Source organism: Panicum virgatum, chromosome 5N (assembly GCF_016808335.1).
Source record: "Panicum virgatum strain AP13 chromosome 5N, P.virgatum_v5, whole genome shotgun sequence".
Lineage (NCBI taxonomy): Eukaryota > Viridiplantae > Streptophyta > Magnoliopsida > Poales > Poaceae > Panicum > Panicum virgatum.
The window spans coordinates 57,879,773-57,901,268 of record NC_053149.1 but is presented as its reverse complement, the minus strand read 5'-3'; the positions used below and the strand labels follow the sequence as shown (position 1 = coordinate 57,901,268).

Here is a 21,496-nt window from a genome sequence, read left to right as displayed (position 1 = left end):
GCTGGATCTGGGTCCACAGCCGATCATCTTCGAGAAGCCCAAGGAGAAAAGCTACAAGCACCTGAAGGGATTGTATCTCAAGGGCTTCATCAATGGCAAGCATGTGAACAGGATGTTGGTCGACACTGGTGCCGCAGTCAACCTGATGCCATACTCTGTGCTGCGCCGATTGGGTCGTTCTTCTACCGATCTGATCAAGACCAATGTGATGCTTAATGACTTCAATGGACAGCCATCAGAGGCGATGGGGGTCCTAAACGTGGAGCTGAAAGTGGGTCGCAAGACTGTGCCAACATCGTTCTTCATCGTCAACAGTAAGAGTACATACACAGTACTGCTTGGGAGGGATTGGATTCATGCCAACTGTTGCATCCCTTCCACAATGCATCAGTATCTGGTCCAATGGGATGGCGATGAAGTAGAAGTGGTCCCTGCAGACGATTCCAGCGAAGTCTCGCTTGCAGATATGAATGCCTGGGACGTAGATGGACAAGAGCAGATCTCAGGGATCGCCCTGGAAGACTGTGATCGGATCGAGGCGACAAAAAATGGGCTGAGGCTGGTCTTATCCACTGGCCTCACAGAGTAGACGCATCCTGGCATGCCACGGGATGTAATAGAGATAGAGAGGCCGGTCCCAGCGACCGGCCCCAAAAAATAGAAAAATCTTGTTTGGGTTCGGAATTGTCACATCATGTACACACGATGGCCTGCTCTAGCAGTTGGCCACTCATCGACTATTTGGTTTCGAATGATAATGGAAGTGTAGAAGTGGCCAGCCCATGCGGTTGGCCAAATAATTTTTCTTGTCATATCCCTGTGTTTGCCGCTGATCTTGTGGATAACAAGGACTCGCTTGCGTTCGCAGCTGGTTTCTCAGATGACGGCAACCTCGGATACGGGTTCACGTCAGCTGATGATTTGGAAGAGGTTGACATCGGTCCTGGGGATAAGCCACGGCCAACATTTATCAGCAAGAAGTTGGATCCGGCCTTGCGAGAGGAGATGATTGCACTACTGAAAGAGTACCAGGACTGTTTTGCATGGGATTACACTGAGATGCCCGGTCTGGATAGAAGCATCGTCGAGCATCGGCTCCCGCTTAAGAAAGGGTTTCGGCCGTTTCAGCAACGAGCACGTCAGATGAAGGCCGAAGTCCTAGAAGAAGTCAAGAAAGAGGTGGAGAAGATGTTGGATGCTAGGTTCATCAGGCCGTGCCGGTATGCAGAATGGATCTCTAGCGTGGTACCGGTACAAAAGAAGGATGGCCGATGGCGTGTCTGCGTCGATTTTAGAGATCTCAATAGAGCGACGCCAAAAGACGAATACCCGATGCCTGTTGCAGAGACATTGATCAACGCAGCTGCCGGCCACAAGATGATGAGTTTTATGGACGGTAATGCCGGCTACAACCAGATCTTCATGGCCCCAGAAGACGTGAACAAGACTGCATTCAGAGTACCAGGCGCAGTCGGTTTGTTCGAATATTTGGTTATGACCTTTGGACTGAAAAATACCGGTGCAACGTACCAACGTGCCATAAATTATATTTTTCATGATCTCATCGGCAAACTGGTAGAAATTTATATTGGTGATGTTGTGGTCAAGTCCAAATCAGCTGGGGGGCATCTAGAAGATCTACGTCAAGTTCTGGAGCGAACTCGGAGATTTGGGCTCAAAATGAACCCAAAGAAGTGCGCTTTTGGAGTATCGGCCGGTCAATTTTTGGGATTCCTGGTGCATGAACGGGGAATTGAGATCGGCCTGAAGAGTCAAGAAGCTGTGAAGATGATGAAGCCACCGACTACGAAGAAAGAGTTGCAGAAGCTCATCGGTAAAATTAACTTTGTCAGGCGATTTATTTCTAATCTGTCTGGATGCATTGAGCCGTTCATGGGTTTAGTGCAGATCAAATCCGATGATGAGTTTCGCTGGGGGGCAGAACAGCAGCAAGCTTTCGATGAAATCAAGGAATATTTGTCAAAGCCTCCAGTGTTGGTTCCTCCTCAGCAAGATAGGTCGTTCTACGTGTACCTATCTGTGGGTGACACTTCCATTGCTTCGGTGTTAGTCCAGAAGCACGACGGCCAGGAGAGGGTGGTTTTCTACCTCAGCAGGCGCATGTTAGATGCCGAGACCAGGTATCCTGAAATTGAGAAGCTTTGTCTTTGCTTATACTTTACATGTACAAAGCTTCGCCATATTTTGCTCTCGGCGAAAACAATTGTCATATGCAAATCGGATGTCATAAAGCACATGCTGTCGGCTCCTGTCCTGAAAGGCCGGCTGGGAAAATGAATGTTTGCATTGTCAGAGTTCGATATTCGGTATCAGCCTGCAAAAGCAGTCAAAGGACAGGCACTGGCGGATCTTGTTGCAGACAGGATCAGCACGGATATTGCTGCACTATTTATTCGTGCTTGGGCTATGTTCTTCGACGGATTGGCTTGTGATGATGGATGCGGTGTGGGAATTCTGTTGGTGTCGCCTCGAGGGGCGACTTACTCCTTTTCCATCAGGATGACTGCCCCGTGCACTAATAATTTGGTGGAATATGAAGCCGTTCGCAAGGGGATGGAACTGCTCCTTGAAGCTGGTGCAGAAGCGGTGGAAATTTTTGGAGATTCAAAGCTGGTGATTTCTTAGCTCACGGAAGAATATAGATGTGAGAGCGAGGCTCTATTTCCAATATGGATGCAGTGCCGTGAGTTGATGTCACAATTCAGGTACATCAATTTTCACTGGATACGCAGGACTCTGAATAATGAAGCCAATGATTTGGCACAGATGGCTTCCGGGTATAGGGAAACAGCCGATGGAGTTGACGTGGAGGTTCAGTTTCTAGAACCCGGAGATTGGAGAGCCGATATCTTCAATTACTTGAAGGATTCGGCTCGGGGGGCACCCAGAAGGATAAGACTCAAGGCCATGAAGTATGTTCTGATAGGGGATGACATATTCTACAGGACCTTGGAAGGACTACTTCTTAAATGTCTGGGACCTTCAGAGTCAAATCGGCTCTTGCATGAGGATCATGAAGGAGCTTGCGGTACTCACCAATCGACTCATAAGATGAAGTGGCTGATTAGGCGATCGGGATATTATTGGCCTACCATGCTTGAAGATTGTTTCAAATATTATAAAGGATGTCAGGCATGTCAGAGGTTTGGCAAAATTCAGATAGTGCCAGCATCAGTAATAAATCCTATCATCAAACCGTGGCCATTCAGAGATTGGGCCATGGACATGATTGGTCAGATCAACCCGTTGTCTAGCAAGGGTCACCAATGGGTCTTAGCTGCCACAGATTATTTCACAAAGTGGGTGGAGGCAGTACCTATGAGGTCAGTAGCATCGAAAGATGTGATCGGCTTTGTCAAAGAGCATATCATTCACAGATTTGGTATTCCTCAAACCATTACGACCGATGGAGGGTCGGTTTTTATATCAGAGGAATTCAGGAAGTTTGCCGATGACATGGGAATTAAGCTGACCAGATCATCTCCATATTATACCCAAGCTAATGGACAGGCTGAAGCATCCAACCAGAGCCTCATCAAGCTCATAAAGAGAAAGATCGATGAATATCCTAGGCGCTGGCATGAGGTGTTATCAGAAGCTTTGTGGGCATATCGTATTTCATGTCATGGATCCACCAAGACGTCGCCGTACCATCTAGTCTATGGCTAAGACGCTGTGTTACCATGGGAGATCACGGCCAGATCAAGGCGTGTCGAGTTTCAGAATGATTTATCCGCTGAACAGTATGTAGCCTTGATAAACGATAATGTGGAGGACCTGACAGAACTAAGGCTTTGGTCGCTGGAGAAGATCAAAGAAAATAAGGCTAAAGTTGCTCGTGCGTACAACAAGAAGGTCAGGCCTAAGGATTTCCAGGTTGGAGACTTGGTTTGGGAGGCAGTATTGCCATTGGGAACTAAAGATAAAAAGTTTGGTAAATGGTCTCCAACTTGGCATGGGTCGTATAAGATTGATCAGGTCTTGCCTGGGAATGCATACATGCTCGAGGAATTGGACGGTGTCAAGTTTCCTGTTGCTGTCAATGGCCAATATCTCAAGAAGTATTTCCCGAGCATGTGGGAAGGCGAGTAACGAAAAGCCGATGAGATCCATCTGGCTGCAGTGTAATAGGCCAACACGTTGAGTTGGCCAGAGAAAAAAAAATCATGACAGGCCAACACGCTGAGTTGGCCAATAAAAAAAATCATGACAGGCCAACACGTTGAGTTGGCCAGTAAAAAAAAGAGAAAAGAAAAGAGATAGGCCAACACGTTGAGTTGGCCGGTAAAAAAGGGGAAAATAGTAAAATACATATGAGGAACGAAACAGCCGATGTGTAACCATCGACTTAAGATGTTTTTAAACAAGTACAAGTTTCAGGTTAACAGGCAGTACTAATTGTCTCTCGAGCCTATCTACTGGTTCAGGAATTCTTCTATGGCGTGGATGGCTTCTGTGCGGACGGTGTCTGCTCGTGCTATGATTACTTCGTCATCCTTGTCATCGCCTGTTACTATCTGCCGACTCAAGGTGCTTATCTCTGCAAACTCTGCTTGTATCTGCTCGGTTATTTCCTGGGTCTCTTGTTCGGAGTTTGCAATGGAAGTTTCTTCAGCCTGGATGAGCTTCTTGGTGGTACGGACCTTTTCTTCGAGTTCTTCCAGTTCTTTCTTCAGGAGGTCGAGTCGCTTCTTGTTGGCAGACACGTCAGTTTTGGTATCTAGAGTTGCCTTCTTCTGGTTGAGGGCCTTGCACTTTTGGGTAATGTCAGCTTTCAGAGAAGTTTGAGAGCGACGTGCTTCCATCCGTTGTTGTGCTTTATTCACTTCTATCCGAAAGAATGGAAGGTTGCTGGCTGGCCAGAGCTTGATTTGCAAAGGCTCCGGAAGTTGGGTTTCTATTTGCTCGAAGATGTTCTTTATCTTGCTGGAATCATCAACCAGAGCAGTGATCGGAGCAGATAGTAGATCCTTGATGAGTTGAAGCTGATGTGCCAAGTTAGCCGATTGCTGCAAAGATGATGTCTCTGCTCCAGGGACAGTCAGACCCATTGATGCCGGGTCAAAGGAAAGCAAAGCTGAAATGTCAAAGCCCTATGGACATATATGGAGTTAGAGCAAGATGCATTTATAAAGCTATCGGCTGATTCAGAATTGGTTTTGTAATGTTACCTGTTCTGAAGAGGTGTTGGGCGATTCAGGAGCAATCGTCCTGTTAGAGCTTGTGTTGACATCGAGAACATCGACCGTATCGGTTTGTTCTTCGTTTGCATCCATCAATGCATCAGGAGTTGCAGCCATCTCATGTTGATCCATGTTTTCTGCATTGGGGATTTCTTCAGCTGCGTCCTGAAAATAGAATTACAGTCAACCAGAGTACACATGTATGAGATAAAGAAGAAGTTTCAGAAAAATGAGTTACCTGGTTGGTGTTAGACTCTGATGGATTTGGGGAAGCTGGTGCTGGTTTCTTGATCACTCGCCTCGTGATCATCTTCCTTTTCTTGGTCAAGACTCGGGGGGGCAACGCTTGCAGAAGTTTGTCTTCGCTTGGAAGCCGACTGAAGTAAGTCTGGCTGAACAGACATTATCACTTTCTTCATTGGTGGTGATTCTTTGCAGAAGAGTACATCAGGAGCAGTTGGAAGAAAGTGGAATGGTTCCTCAGTGCTGGTTGTAGGTTCTGGACCGTCTTGTTGCTGCTAACAGGGTGAGCAGGATTAGCCAAGAGAAAGGGATAGAGGACTTAGAAGGAATAAAGTGCATAAATTCAGTACCTCTTCCTCGGGGATTACATATTCAAGATCGATTTTCTACAGTCGATGACCTAAAGCTTTTCTGAAGACATGAGTTTTCCACATGTTCCACCAAGTATCAAAGCCGATTGATGAAGAGGAAGGAGAGGAATCTCTAAAGGAGTTGGAGCCGGAGGAAGAAGAGATGGCCATGGCTAGTGAAGGATTGGGGTTTCTGCGCTACTGGCTCTGGGAGGAAGAAGGAGTTTGCTGTGGAGAAGAGCCGATTCGGGTGAGATTAAATAGTGAAAAGATGGAAAACGGATCGACAATTTTCACATTCTACGAGGAGCCAGTTGCAGAGACATTGCGTCTTCCTTGGTGGTGCAGTGTGTTTAATGAGTATTAACGGGAAGATGAAGCGACGGATTGGTTTTGGAACTATCATTGCTAAAACCAGGGGGGCATGTGTTATCGCCATAAATTAACAAGATTAATTTATGGGCCGAAAGCAAGATGGGCTTAAAGCAGAAGACTGAAGAGGACTTGTAAATCGGCTCCTGCGTGAGCATCTGGGCCACATGGGCCATGTATCTTAGATTTAGTTTAAGATTAGAGATAGAGTCCAATCGGGACAAGGTTAGTTTAGATTGTTTCCCAAGTCTCCGGACTATAAATATGTACCCTTTGTTATTCATGAAGGAGAGCGCCATCACGTCTCGCAAACAACAATCTCGGCGCATCGCCACCCCTAAACCTAGGGTTTCATCCAAGTAAGCGCCATGCTGCCCTGATCGCAAGAAGTGATCAGGGCAGCGTTGTTCTTACTTTTATCTTGGTATTACTCGTACTGAAGCGTTTTTTATGGCGAGTAATGCTAGTTATCTTGATGTTCGTAGCATGGCTTTTAGTAGATCCGTTGTGCTTCGTTGCTTATCATCTACGAATATCATGTTGCCTCTGTGCTATCACGTTTCAATCTCATACTAGTTCTTGTCGCATAGAATTAGTTGCACAGAGGCAACACACTGCTTCTTTTAAGTTTAGTAGATCCGATCTGTTATGGTTTGCTCTTGTTCTTAAGAGTTGGCGTAATATCTGCTAGGTTAGGCCTTGCAAACGGGTTGGACGATCCGGTGGCGTATTAGATGCTTTGCTTTAGACTTAACAGGGAATTGATCCGGGAATCGGCTCTTCCTAGTTCTTAGGCCTCTGTTTTGGTTATGGTTTAGTTATCTGTTACGTTTATTAGGCCTAGTCACGTGTAGGATGTTCCGATCTAGCAGTGAAGCCTTTACCATCGTGGATTAGATTAATTAGATTTAATTGAAGCAGTCTTTTAATTATTTGCTTTAATCATCAATATCCGGATGCAAACAGATCCCATCTGACACCGGGACTCGATCGGCTCTTTTAAAGCTGATGCAAGAGTCGTCCCGGGGAGCCGACCACGGCTCGGACTTACGTTTCCACGTGTTTGTGTGTGTGCAGGTCAATCATCGCAAGCACGTCCGCACCTTCCTGATCGGGTATAGGTCAGGTGGCACGCCCTGCGTCTTCACGAGCCGCGGCGCGTTGCTGGAATTGTGGGCCGTCGACGAGGGAGCAGTGCCTGCCAGCGCCCCGGCGACCTCCCGGCTCTTCGTGTTGCCTGTCGCTGCTCGCCGGTGGGTTTCGACCGACAACACATCCGTGAAAAGGTTTAGCAAATAAACTTCGTTTAGTACTCCATGCATGTGAGATTCTTTTCTCGAGAATTGTGTGTTATGCTATGATAGGGAAAATCAAACAGGGCCGAGGCAAGCCTGCCAGGCCCCCCTCTCCCTCTCCTGCTTGCTGGCACTGCACTATCGTCACGTTCCATCCGCGCCGGCTCCCTCCGGCGCGCCCGCGCTCGCGGCCGCCGGAGGCAGGACTGCACCACCACGGCTCCGTTTGGTTTGAAGTAGAACAAGTAGTACAAAAATTTTGACCAATAATTAGGGGTACTAAACAAAGTCAATTTACAAAACTAACTCCATAACCCTGCGCTATTTCGCGAGACGAACCTAATGAGGTCTTTGACCGCACGTTTGGAGGATGGTTACTGTAGCATCACTGTAGCCAATCATAGATTAATTACTGCCATTAGATTCATCGTGAAAAATTACCCCATCCGTGAAAAAATTTTATAAATAAATTTCGTTTAGTACTTCATACATGTAAAATTCTTTTCTCGAAAATTGTGTGTGATAGTTGTGATACAGAACCAAACAGGGCTCGCCTCTGGCCCCTCCGGACCGGGGCCAGGGCGGGCGCCGGACGGCAGGGCCACCCTAGCACGCTCTGACTCCGAGGAAGGCTAGAAGCTTCAGCAGGCGAACGTACGGGCCGACGTGTCGCCCGAGGCGCGGCGGGCGCCGTGCCGTACGCACGCGGGCGCGCCATCTCGTCAGATGATGGCGACTAGACACGGCTCGTGCCGCGGAATCATTTGAGCACGCAGCGTACGGACCTGTACGGACCTTATGCGACAAGTGGATCCCACGAACACGGGCGCGCGCGCGCGGTTCACGAACAACGGACGCTAGAAGCGAGGGAGAAACAAGTAACATCACCGCTCCTGCTCCGAGGTCGCTCTCGAACCTCATCATTTCAGGAACTCATTTGACATCGGCACATCACATACAGTTTGCGGCCGCGCGTGGCCTCATGCTTAGATGATCTTCGAACATCAGTTATGACTTATGACAAGTAGCATGGACAAGAGAGGGAAGCTTTTGCCTACAGTAGCAGTTGCGGTTGCAGAGATAAGTACCTAGTACATGAATCTTTCAACACGCTTTCTTGAACCATTCATACAGGTCTTTGCCATTCTCTTCCCACTTTCTATCAGCAAGACAGCAACCATAGGCCAGCCGTAGCCTCTTGTACTCGAATTCGAAACATGCCAACTGGGATCGGATTCTTCCGTTTTAGGGGCAGTCATTGCCAGAAAAATCAGTCAATGTTGACGATACTCGCTATCGCTACCACATTATCCGGGGCATAAGTAGCATGCATGTTCTAGGAGCCATCCCTCAATGTCAGTGACTCAGCAGAGCCCACCCAAGAGCAGCAACAAGGGCACCACCTAAATGAGCTGAACCTGATATACGGCCCCGCCCCTGAAAAATGAATGAGGTCAGTTAGCCCCACTTTGGAACAGAAAATGGTGACCAACATATAATTCATGAATGCTAGATAATCAATTATTGTATAAATAAATAGTATGGCCCAAGTCGACCTTTTTTTTAAAAAAAAGAGAGATGCAGATTATTTAAGGTTACAAGAAATGTATCAGACATACATAAGTTGATTGCATAGCAGATCACACTAGTGACAATCAAAAGTATACAGAGTGAAGAAAGGTATACATATTCATTTCAAAATCCAGTTGAGCAGAAAGGTGCAAAAGATGTACACCAAAAAGGAAACATAAATATTATATACCTATATGTGAAGAATAGTATTTTTCTAAAGATCAGAACATTCCCACGCCTAATGTTGTATGGCCAACCACACAAAACAAGCACCTCACAAACAATCCCTGCACTCGAAGCCTTATCCCACACCAAAATTAACAAACGGGTGAAGGGGAGGCCCTCCCACAAACAAGCCCCCACGAGGATCCTCCATGATGAGGAAAATGTTGGGATTACTTCTCTTCCCAAATAAAGTAAATGCGATTTTTCACTAATCTTCAGTTCTGCACATGTTTATTTTTTTTTCCAATGCTTCAATTCTAATGTGTATGCAGGTATTAATCCAAATGTATAAAGATAATTCATACTTCTACTAAAAGCTGTATAACATGTGTTTTAAATTTTGGTGGGACAAAGCCCCAGGATACTTGGAAGACGCTTTGTGAGGTAAAATTGACACCCCTGAGTTTGTCAAAACGCTAAAAAAACAAGACGGGAAGGAGGCCCACCTGCTTTGGGTTAAGCAGAGCTAAAAGCCAGCTCTATCAATACTCTTGAATGATGTGCACAAGCAACAAAGGCACAGGCAACATAGTGGCACCCAAAACATTCACTTACTAGACAAGAAAACCAACTGAAAGGCATAGAGCCATAACACATACCTTCTTGACCCTATACAAATCAGAAGCGATCAAAGCAGCCCCCTGAAATGGAAAAGAAATTTTGTTCTGAGCAAATAAATGCTTAGCATATTTTTTTAAAAAAATGAAAAGAACCTCACCAAAAATGCAGCTGGGACAGGAATTAGGAAGTAAAGATAGACCAGTCCTTTGGGATTCAGAAAAATCTGAAGGAGGATAATTGCATTGACTGCAGCACTGGCACCCTGAGTAACATGACATGAACAAAATAGAGCAAATCAGAGTTAGAACACAGTGATTTATGTGCAATGCCACCAATAACGCCCAACAGTCGTCAAACACAAAACTGGATTAAACTGCTGTATCGTATTACATGGGCCCACTTACTCCTAGGTAAATGACGAATAATCTTATTCCTATTTACTTTACAGGTATATTGGGCAAAACTTGTTGACTAAAAAGTTCCATTATCCATATAAAGTTTAAGACAGTGTGTCTTGCTTTGGAGTACGAACTGATAAATGATGCTTATTCCTACTACCTCCGGTTCACAGTACTTGTTGATTTAGGTTTGGGCATAGGAATTGACAAACATAAAATGACCCTCTTACCATCAATTGTAAATACATTATTTAATGGCGCAATTAAAGATGGGTAATACTAGAAAAAGTAGGCCAAATTTGCTTAGAAGTTGTAGCGCAACAAGTATTTTGAAGATTGAAATGAAGCTAAAGTACCGTGAATGGGAGGGAGTACCTACATTCCTATATATTTGGCAAATTTTGTAGCTTAAAAAACCCATTGTCCATGTAAAATTTTAGATAATTAAGCTTGGTGTATGAACTAAAATAAGATTATATCGTTGGAAAGGAAACCACATACAAGTGCAGGAGCTCTTGAAGTATCCGGCCCAACAGAAACCTGCAGGATGACCAACACATATATCAAAAGAGCTCATGAATTTTCAAATCGCTAGCAAGGAACTTCCTAGTTTACTTCAGAGGTGATTATCAAAATGGATAGCTTGTGAGCCTGACCTAATCATTTTATAGGAATTTAATTCAGTATTGACTGTAAATGCACGATTTGGAACCGTATTGCTTGATTTATATATACACTATGTATTCTTACCTGTTTCCGTTGAGCTAGAAAAGTCATCTCTAGCAAGAAGAATGCTGATCCAGTAAGTGCTCCAGCTACATACAATTCCAACAGAAAAGCCGGACCAAACGTCCTCGCAATCTGATGCAGAAAAATAAATAACGAAAAGGCGATTCAACATTTGAAGTAAAAGGCAACGAATCATTAAAACAAATACCAGAGTACGAGATGGATAAGTCTGTGTTATTGGAAGGAAACTAAACAATACATATCCAACTGCACAGTACACAACATATCCAATTCCACGATTTAGATGCTTAATATACTATATTTAGTTTTTAAAGCACATCTCTTCTGATATAGATGTTGAGAAAATGTAAGACATAAATACCACGAAAAATTGTTGCTGCACAACTCAAAAGGGAATATTGAATACAGGTGAACTGCTACACAGGAGTACAAGTACAGGATCTGCATCCGCCTGCATCTGTAAATGTTCCTGCATTGAGCCCTAACTGGCACACATAACCCTGGATCGGTGGTAAGGACATAAAGGCCCTTCAAATATTGAAGCTAAGTTATTATGCATAACAACAGGATACATTTGAATATTTGATGGAAGACTCTCAATTCAAACCAATCAAACAGTTATTTTGAATGATGAACTGCTAGCTTAGTTGTTAGGTATATTTGCCCTTCATAACATAAGCATATCCTCCTAATTTCAATTCATGGAAGGCTAGTCCTGTCTCCTAACAGAGTAAAGGACCTAGCTAAAGTTGGAAAGGGCAAGCTAGCTGGGGTATCCTTTAAGCCAGCATCACTACAGAAGGCCAAGTTTCCTGCTTCCATGCAAGAAACTTGATCTTTGATTTCCTGGAGAAAAGAGGCTGAAAGAATAAAACAAGGCCAAATGCAATGCTATTTGTACTTGGGAACATATCTGGTACAGAAGGCCAAGTTTCCTGCTTCCATGCAAGAAACTTGATCTTTGATTTCCTGGAGAAAAGAGGCTGAAAGAATAAAACAAGGCCAAATGCAATGCTATTTGTACTTGGGAACATATCTGGTGGAAACCGCAACCTTCGTGAAAACCTGTGCAAACCACGGCAAAAAAGTCATCTAAATTCACCAAAAAATCACACATGTAGATGATATGATGATACACAACCTTGTAAAATATCTTGTCCAAACTCGACTTCGTTTGTGAGATATAAAAATAACAAATTTCTAACAAATGAAGTCGAGTTTGGACAAGATATTTTATAAGGTTGTGTATCATCATATCATCTACATGTGTGATTTTTTTTGTGAATTTAGACGACTTTTTTGCCGTGGTTTGCACGGGTTTTCACAAAAGTTGTGGTTTCCACCAGATATGTTCCCTTTGTATTTTCATATGACAACATCCATCCATCATTTCCTTTGAAAATAGGAGGCCTGGACATACCTTAAAGTTTAAATTAGGATAATATAACGCAAGAGAAATAGCATGAATCCATGGTGAATTGTATTATTGCGATTGGTCCTAAATCATGTTCTAGATTCTGCATTCTTATATTTGGTACCTATTTTCTGCATTGCACATTCATATATGAGTAATATATTTTCACAACCCATGACTGACAATATTCCATCAAACAGTGCTGCACACAAGTGAAGCTAGGCTCCTGGGATTGAAGAGTCTTAGCATGCCATCTTATACTTTCCGTTTTCTCTTCTAGGGTTTAAGAACGTCAAAAGTAGCATGTTCTAAACAACTAAACCTCAGGTTATGCACACGAGTCGCGCATTGATTTCCAATTCACTGCATACTCTTTTCACATTGATTCCCCTTTGGGGCCTCCCAACCGAATTATATATATCTACCAGTAACATAAAGGAAGAGTGTGTAACTTACACTTGTCCCAAAGAAGTAGAGGCCAATCATATTGGAAATCAGGTGACCAGAGTCGAAGTGGCTGAAAGCATTCGTGAGCAAGGTGTGGAACCGTCTGCTTTCGAAATTGTCCAGCGAAATCTGCTCCATTGCAACAACGATCAAGTAACCACTATTATAATCTAAGAACAAGTCCTTATTGATCACTTCACTAACCATGAAATGCCTCCACATGAACCCCAGATCAGCCACACGCCAGAGCATGAAGACGCCCACATTCACGCTGACGAGTGTCAACACCATCCCTTCGGGGGACTGCGTCCAGTACGCCCTTCGGTAGACACCAGAACCCCAAAATCACGAAACAACCAAAACAATTCCCGAGTAACATCACGCCAACCTTAACCTCACCAGGGCGCGACTTGGAGAAAGGTGGTCGACGCGAATTGCCACCCCGATCCCTGGTCCTCCTGTCGCCGCTGCAGCGAGAAGAGGTCGAGGGAGCCGGCGCTGCGGGCGGCGGCCAACCACCGGGAAGCGGCGGTCCGCGCTGACGCATCGACGGCGGCCGCGCTCCTCGGGAGGAGGGAGGAAGCGGTGCCCCCGGAGAGGCGATTCCATAGGAGGTGAGCCGACGGGGAGGGGGGTGCGAGTGACGGAGCCGAGGAGGAGTGGAGGATGCGGTGGTGGTGGGGTTGGAGTTGGGGTCTGGGTTTTGGGTTTTGGGATCCCGCGGAGGGCGTGCTGCGCGAGAAGGGACTGGAACTGCAGCAGCTTCCTCCTCATGGCGAACTCGGCTGGCTACGCGACGCCTACAAGGCTCTCTTCGGCGGGGCGTCTATTCATCGCGATTCGCCGCGATTGACTCGCAGAAGCTTCTAAGGCGTCGCTCTCCCGCCAACCCCCACCTCCCTCTCCCTCGACTCCGGCGTCGCCTCGTCACCTCCGCCCTCCGCCGCCGCCAACCCTAATCAAGCTCGCCGTTGTGCCGCCGCCGCCTTCTCACCCCGCCGCCACCACCGCCCACCAGGGCTCTAGCCCTGCCCGACCGGCGGCACTCCCGCGCCGCCTCGCCTTCCGCCGGCCGAACCATCGCCGCCGCTGGTCCTCCGCCGCCCCCGGCCCCCTCTTCTACGGCCGTCGGCCATTGGAAGCCCCGGCAACCCGAAACCCTAAAGGTTCGCCCCCGCGCCTCCACCACCCTGGCCGCCGGCGACCTCGCCGGCGGCCGTTCCCCCCACCTCCCACCCTCGGCCGACCTCCCCCACCTCCCACCCCTCACCGGCGTGCTCGTCTCCGCGAGGAAGATGAATAGTGGCAGCGCTTCTTCTCCCTCATCCTCTTTCTACGACGGCATCGCTCGCACTCGCGCGCGCGATGAATAGATTCCCCTCCCCCGCCACCACCGCCCACCGGGGCTCCTGCCCTGCCCGGCCGGCGGCACTCCGCGCCGCCTCGCCTTCCGCCGGCCGAACCATCGCCGGCCATTGGAAGCCCCGACAACCCGAAACCCTAAAGGTTCGCCCCCGCCCTCCACCACCCCGGCCGCCGCGCCGCTCCCCCCCCACCTCCCACCCTTCACCGGCGTGCTCGTCTCCGCGAGGAAGATGAATAGTAGCGGCGTTTCTTCTTCCTTATCTTCCTTCTACGACGGCATCGCTCGCACTCGCGCGCGATGAATAGATTCCCCCCTCTTCGGCTGCTCCGGCCGCCGTCTCCTCCTCGTTTCCTTTCCGACCTCCAAGTGCCAACTCCGGGATGGGGAAGTTTCGAACTGAACTTTCGATCGGGAAATGCCGGATTCGCCACTTGTTTCCGGAAGAAGGTTAGAACTGGGCCCCCTAGGTATGCTTCAGTGGGCCGGTTAGGGTTGCTGCTGGGTTCTACTAAGAAGCCCAGCCAATGGGGAATTTGGGGGCCATGACCTTGTGGGCCTCGGCCTGTTGTAAGTCGAATACATGTTTCCTGATCCAACGGGTGAGATAGAGCCACGTCGTGCGGCTGCAGCGAGGGAGGTTGCAATAAGGGCAGGGGGGACTCGGGGCGGGACTGGGGGAAGAAGAGAAACCCCCGGCGGCGCGAAGCGGCGGAGGGAGAGTTCATCGGAATTCAGCGATGTCGAAGCGGCAGGGACCCCCCAAGCACCAGAACCGCTACGCGTGGAAGCCGAACCTCAACCAGAAGATCAACGAGACCGTAAGCCCACTGCCTCCCCTCGTCCCCCGCCCTTCCCCGAACTTGTCGATCGCCTAAATCTCACCGTTAGAAACCCTCGCCGCTGCAGGAGCCTGGGGGCAGGTTCCGTCCTTTGTCGGAGATCACCGGCGTCTGCCAGCGCTGCCGGGACCAAATCGACTGGAAGCGCAGGTGGGCCTCATCGGTTCTATGGACTCGTTGGTGTAGTTTCGACTTTTTTTTTTTTGCTTCTAGGTCCGATTCGTTCATCTCCTTTTGCAGATACGGCAAGTACAAGCCAATTGTTGAGCCTGCAAAGTGGTAACTCTCTTTCCCTCTGATTGTTTACTGTTTGGCACGTATACTGAGCATTAGCAGAGGTGGAACTGATGGTTTTTCTTTTGGTTTGGCAGCCAGAAGTGCGGGAAGCGAGCCGTTCGTCAGGCTTACCATAATGTCTGCAGAGGTGAATTTCGACTTCTCGACCTGTCATGTTATTACTAATTAGGTCTGGTTGTGAACTAGTGATATGTTGGATTGTTACTGATTTTAGTTGCCTCTGTTCAATGCAGATTGCTCCAAGGACCTCGGCATATGTGCCAAGTGCTGCACTCGTGTGAACGAGCTTGTTGGAAGGTGATCCCTGCTGTTAATTATATTGTATTGGCATATCCGCATGATCTATGTAGTTTGATTAATTTGCAATTTGCAATTGTAATTTAGAGATGCGAATGAAGAGGATAGTGAACGCAAGGCACTAGAAGAGGTTTGATTCTGTTATATTTGAATCTGGCTTGCTGTGAACCTAGAGGAATATTGATTTGTGCTGATGACACAGTTATTTTTCAGGCTATCAGAGGTGCTAGGGAAAGAGAAAGACGCACCCTTCTTCGCATTGTGAGTACTTCTGTTCAACTCTTCACACAGTATAATTTTTTTGTACTTATGCGTTTGCCTCTACTATTAGTAAATTAATTAACACTGGATTAGGGAGCCATGAATCTGTAAAGGGGATTCCTGTTCTTGTATTGTTATTATTTGACAATGTTAGGATCCTTATCCTTAAGCCTGTCTTAGTAGAAAAAAGAACTCTGGTTCCTTTATTTATATGCTTGTGTCTTTTATTTCATAGATATGATTTACTTACAATTTGTGTCTTCCCATTCTTCATCTCTATGTTATCCTATTTGAACATTCTGCAAGCATTTTCGTTCTGTGGAAGGTTCGAACAAGAAAATCAGTCATCTTGGTTCTACAAAATACAAACCAGCTTTCCAGAGCTACCCCTTTGAACCAAGGGGGCTGTTTTGGCAAGGTTCCATTCAATAAATATTAAGTTACAACTAAAATCCAATGCAGCATTTCTAGGATTGGCATGGAGCCGAGGACGCATTCATATTGGATGTTGATGCTAGTCTCTTGATGGAAAATTAAATAGCTATTCTGTTTGATGATTTCATCTATGAGTTGTTAGTCTGTTACTCATTTCTCCCTTTGCATAGTACCAGTTAAAATTTCAAATCTTTGTCTCATCGTGTTTTTTTCAAATTAATCATTTTTCTTAAAGTGTGTGATGTGCAATCCATTTCGTTATTGGGAAAATTAGTCTATACTATTCTTAGTGGAATCTGTATGTTGTACGGGGTGTTGCTGGATAGATACTACCAAATTCTACCTTACATTACATTGAAAAGTAGTATGCATATCTTTATAAAGAAGCATTGAAACGGCAGAGAAATACCTTTTGTGGTTGAAAACAATGGGACTTATTATATATAACACTATACATGGGATCTGTACAGTTGCTTTGAAACAAATGCTTAAGCAAGCTGCTCATACATGTAAATGCAAGACACCAACATTTCTACTAGAGGTTATTGAGATGCAGGTGGATTACGATTATTGTTCCCTATTGTATACTGATGAAACTCTAGTTCCGATTATTGGAGTCGACTTGAAGCTTGAGACATTTTTTGTTTTAAACAATGTCAGTTGTTTATCTATGTATTTATTTTAGCAAAAACCCTCTCTGATATTATTAACATTTCCCATGGCAGATGAACAAAGGCAAGGGTGGGGACAGTGGCTCGTCAGTCCCAAAGATTGCTGACAGAAGTCGAGAAGGTGACATTTTTCCTGCCGCGTCACTTGATGCATACGCAGAACAAGCTAGAGAGCAAGACGATTCTGATGAAGAGGCCGGGGACTTCGTAGAAGATTAGGTTCTGAATGCTATATTTTGTAGAAGTACTTCCTTTGTGTAATGAGGTGATGCTTTTCCGGTCCATGTTAGGCGCTGATGAAATACTATCGTGCTTTGTCAGAGATTTGATGTTCGTTTGATGGGGGTAGCTACTAGCTGTTGTTTTCTTCCAAAGCTTCGGATTGGAAGATGTTTAAAATTTCTGAGTTACTGCTCTACTGCATCATTTTAAAAATGTTGGAACTGCAAGTCTCTTCTATAGTTTTGCGCATGCTATCAGGTGATCGACCATTTTTGTTTTCGTTTTCAAATTGTTCTGTCGGGATCGGCGCTCTGGAGGGGTCGTGGGCGGCCCACGGGCCACGGGTGAAACTGTTGTCAAAGCGGTTGCCTGGCACGTGAGCAAGGAGCGCACCACTGGATGTAGCCACGTATACACTGTTGTACCACGTTGCGTTGCGACTTTGTACAGTTGTACTGCTATGCGGGCCACAAAAGCCATGGAGCTCAGAAAAACCTTCCCGAAGTGCCCTTTATACAATTGAACTATGAAATCTGGTAATTGATAATGTTGAATATTTATACTAAAGCTAGTCTTCTCATAAATAGAGTTTAAATTCAGAATAAGCTTAAAGATCTTCAAAATGTGTACATCAAAAACTAACGACAAAGGGAACTATACTATAAAAAAACGACAAAGAGACAGGTGAGGCTAGATGAAGAAAGAGAGAGCTAAAGTAAAACAAAAAGTGCGTGCGACAAAATTATTTGCGATTGATTTACACATTGCAAAATCTTAATATTCTCATGCATGCAAGTCGTAACGCTTGGACACGCCTATTCTCATGCAGTCAAGTCATAACTCTTAGATACACATATTCTCATGCATGTAACACTTAAACAAGATTCACATGCACGGAAAAAGCTCATATGAAATTCTACCTAGTTACATTGAAGATTTATCTATACAGATCAGCATGTTATAAATTTTTGCCGCATAAAGTACATAGACATATTGTCCCTGCCTACAAATTACCAAAACAGCCAATTTTACCCGGGAACCAAAACCCGGCCACAAATGCCAGAGCAGCCGGCGGGGCATTTTGGTAAATGAACCTAAAGAAACGGTAGTCCCTCCGGCCACGGTCCGCACTTCGCACGGCACCACCGCCGGTGCTGCAAGGAAAAACATCCCCCCAATCCCAAGCCCAACGAACGAGCACACAACGGCTGTGTTCACTTTCAAAATTTCTCAATTCAAATTTCACTATTTACCTATCACATCAAATCTTTTACCTCATGTATAGAGCATTAAATGTAGATAAATAAAAAATTAATTACATAGTTTTGATGTACATGACGAGACGAATCTTTTAAGCCTTATTAGGTGATAGTAAGACAACAATTAACATAAACAAACGAAAAAAATAACAATTAATATAAACAAACGAAAAGTACTACCGTGTGTCTCATTGTCCGATGTAACTTTTTTTTAACCACTATTTTACTAATCTAAACACAACCTTATTTTACTAATCTAAACACAACCTTGGCTGGAGGCGGCGGCAGGGCGAATCTCCGCAGTCTGAGATAACTCCACGCTTCCCACCATCCCTTTCTCCACTCGCCGTCCTACCTCGCCTCCCATTTTCCTCCCCCCAGCGAATCCAACCCCCCACCCTGTCTCTCCCCTGTTACGCCAGGAGCCAAACCCCTAGCTAGCCACTACCCCCGCTCCAGAAGCTCCCTCCCCTAGATCTCCCATTCCCCCTCCCGGCCGCGCCGCCGATCCGGCGATGGCGTCCAAGGCGAAGCTCGGCGAGCTAATGTGGGAGCACCGGGTCCAGACCGCGGCCCTGGTGGCGCTCGTGGCCGCGACCGCCGTCTCGATCTCTGCGCTCGGGCCGAGGCTGGGCGCCGTGCTGTCCTTCTTCTGGCCGCTGCTCGTCTCCACGGGGTTCTTCCTCGTGGCCGTCGCCGTGCTGCTCCGGATCTCGCCCCCGCCCGCGGGCGCCGACGAGTCCGGCAAGGAGCTCATCGATTTCGTCGCCGGGTGCCGCCCGGAGCACGTCGTCCCGGACGCCGCCGCCGTGGAGGCGCCGCCGGAGCCGGAGATCTAACGCCCGCCCGCCCGGCTGGAGGAGGAGGAGGAGCTGACGAGGAGGCTGGCTGGGGGTTGGCGCCATTCGAGCTTGCGGTGCGCGGCGTGCTCCGTCGCCGGAGCGACTCCAGCAGTTGCACGGTGGCTTGCCCCGCGGCCGTGGCTCGGTACTCGGTAGCGTAGGACTTCTCCATGTCTCCCTGCTGGTCCGGTGTAACATACTCCCGGGGAATTCAATAATGAATCATGGCATAAAAATAAGAACCGCCCTCGCCGGAGCGATTTGTGTGTGGTGTGCGGTCTGCGGTCTGCGGCGCGCCTTCCCTACCGTCTTTCGCTGTCAAGGTGGCACCCCCTTCGTTATCCCCGGCCAGGCGGCCACGGTACGCGAGGCTTTAGCTCAGCATTATGAGTGATGATTCGTGCCGGGGAAAGCGAAAGGTGAAGGAGACCGGCTTTTCTTTATGGTCATGATCTAGTTCTATTAAGTCTAGTCTAGTTTAGTCTAACAAAATTCCCTATCCGCATCTGCCATCTAGCTTTCCAAGGCCTTGCGGTGACAGCGGAAAGCGAGGTTCAGCTGGAGGTCAGGTCTTGGATTCCATTCTCGCAGTCCTTCACTAGCCGTAGATCTCATCCCAGTTCGTCGAATCCGAGCACCACTACTTTGCATCCTTTCGGCGTCAGCCGTTGTTGGGACATGGGAGTCAAATTGCAGGTGGGGACTTGGGAGCCGTTTGTACCGTGTTCTGCTGCAGGCTGGTGCTTCTACAGTATTCTTCTCTCACATTCCTCCAGCACTAGTTTCTAGCCACCAATCAAATAACAGTGTTTCAGCTCCAGCCTGCTGAACACGGTGGCATGCGTATCCCCAAGTTGGGACGCAGGGAGCCTGCGGCCATCCATAGTTTCTCCTCCTCCGCCAGGTCACGCGTCACCAGATGACCACTTGTCCAGAACTAGTTTGAACGACGCCTCCCGTCGCTGTCCTCGGGAGGCCCCACCAGTCATACTAAACTCGGTACTCGGGTCTGTTCAGGAAGGGCCGTCAGGGTCGTCACTGGCCTCATACTAAATTTCGATATACGGAGTATGTTTTTCAATCTGAAGGAACGGCGCTAGCTTGATACGGTCACCCCGCAGTGGTCAATGAACGTGAGATAAAAAAATGAGGTCATGGTGATCCATGCGTGTATTTGATTGGCATCCACACAGGGGCGGAGTCAGAAATTTGTTTTTTCATTATTATGGGAGTCAACTATACTAATTTATATAAAAATTTAATCAAAATTCAAATTTTCAATGTAAATTTGGGAGCCAGGGGGGCCAGGCCTCTGACCGTCCCCCCTGCCTACGCCCCTGCATCCACATCAATGTATCTGACGTAGGACATATTTGATAAAAAGACAAGCAATAGTACGCTTTTTTAGCAGTGTCGCCAAAATTTGCAGATTAAAAACGATATAGAGCCCGTTTACTTCAAAAAATTTTGGGGATTTTTACAACACTAATTAGGAGTATTAGACATAAACTGATTATAAAACTAATTACATGGATGGACGGGAAATAGAGAGGCCAATCTATGTCTAATTAGTCCGTCATTAGAGATTGTTTACTATAGCACGACATTGTCTAATCATTGCATAATTAGGTTTATTATATTCGTCTCGCGATTTTACCCGGGGGTTATGGAATGAGTTTTGTCAGTAATCCACATTTAACACTTCTAATTAGTGGTCAAACGTTTGAAGTTACTGTAGCATGTGAAATTTTTGGGAACTAAACAGGGCCATAATCATGGGATACCAATACAAGATTACGCATGGAACTACAAGACTAGGTTTATAGCTCTTTCGAACGAAACAGTAAGTAGTTTCTCTGGATGGACCAAAGTCTTGTGCTATCAGCCTAAAATAGTTTTTCACGTGAAACGTGAATATATAGAAATTTGTTTTGCTAGCCGGCCCGAAAAGCATTCTATTTGTAATTTTGTATAGGGTTTGTTTGGATTGCAACTGCGACTCACCGTGCAAAATTATTGCCGTCTGCACGCATGCACAATTGTATGATCCAACGCGAATATGATTTTTTTTGGCGTCTTAAAACTAAACCCAGTCGCACTATTCATAAAATCACACCACTTTCGTGTACAAAAGATATGATGTTTTGTCGCCACTTATTTGAGTGGACGGTGGACT

General features: G+C 46.5%; 2 protein-coding genes and 1 pseudogene across 3 annotated transcripts; 2 read left to right on the top strand and 1 right to left on the bottom strand.

The window, feature by feature from the left end:
• Positions 1-8,420: 8,420 nt before the first annotated feature.
• LOC120673807 lies at positions 8,421-13,999 on the bottom strand (annotated as a pseudogene). Its single transcript, XR_005674853.1, has 8 exons — positions 13,231-13,999; positions 13,036-13,150; positions 12,841-12,960; positions 10,971-11,081; positions 10,722-10,760; positions 9,980-10,084; positions 9,861-9,902; positions 8,421-8,901 (listed from the first exon to the last, which is right to left on the bottom strand). The product of XR_005674853.1 is annotated as an RHOMBOID-like protein 12, mitochondrial (transcript).
• An 828-nt stretch (positions 14,000-14,827) lies between these two features.
• Positions 14,828-17,454, top strand: LOC120673808 (uncharacterized protein C9orf85 homolog). Its single transcript, XM_039954818.1, has 8 exons — positions 14,828-15,015; positions 15,104-15,186; positions 15,277-15,315; positions 15,408-15,460; positions 15,567-15,630; positions 15,718-15,760; positions 15,844-15,891; positions 17,052-17,454. The coding sequence occupies exons 1-8, from the start codon at positions 14,935-14,937 to the stop codon at positions 17,214-17,216; spliced, it is 576 nt and encodes a 191-aa protein (XP_039810752.1). The 5' UTR covers positions 14,828-14,934; the 3' UTR covers positions 17,217-17,454.
• A 1,310-nt stretch (positions 17,455-18,764) lies between these two features.
• Positions 18,765-19,589, top strand: LOC120676791. Its single transcript, XM_039958120.1, has one exon. It carries the CDS (start codon positions 18,994-18,996, stop codon positions 19,315-19,317), a length of 324 nt encoding a protein of 107 aa, XP_039814054.1. The 5' UTR covers positions 18,765-18,993; the 3' UTR covers positions 19,318-19,589.
• The last annotated feature ends 1,907 nt before the right edge of the window (positions 19,590-21,496 follow it).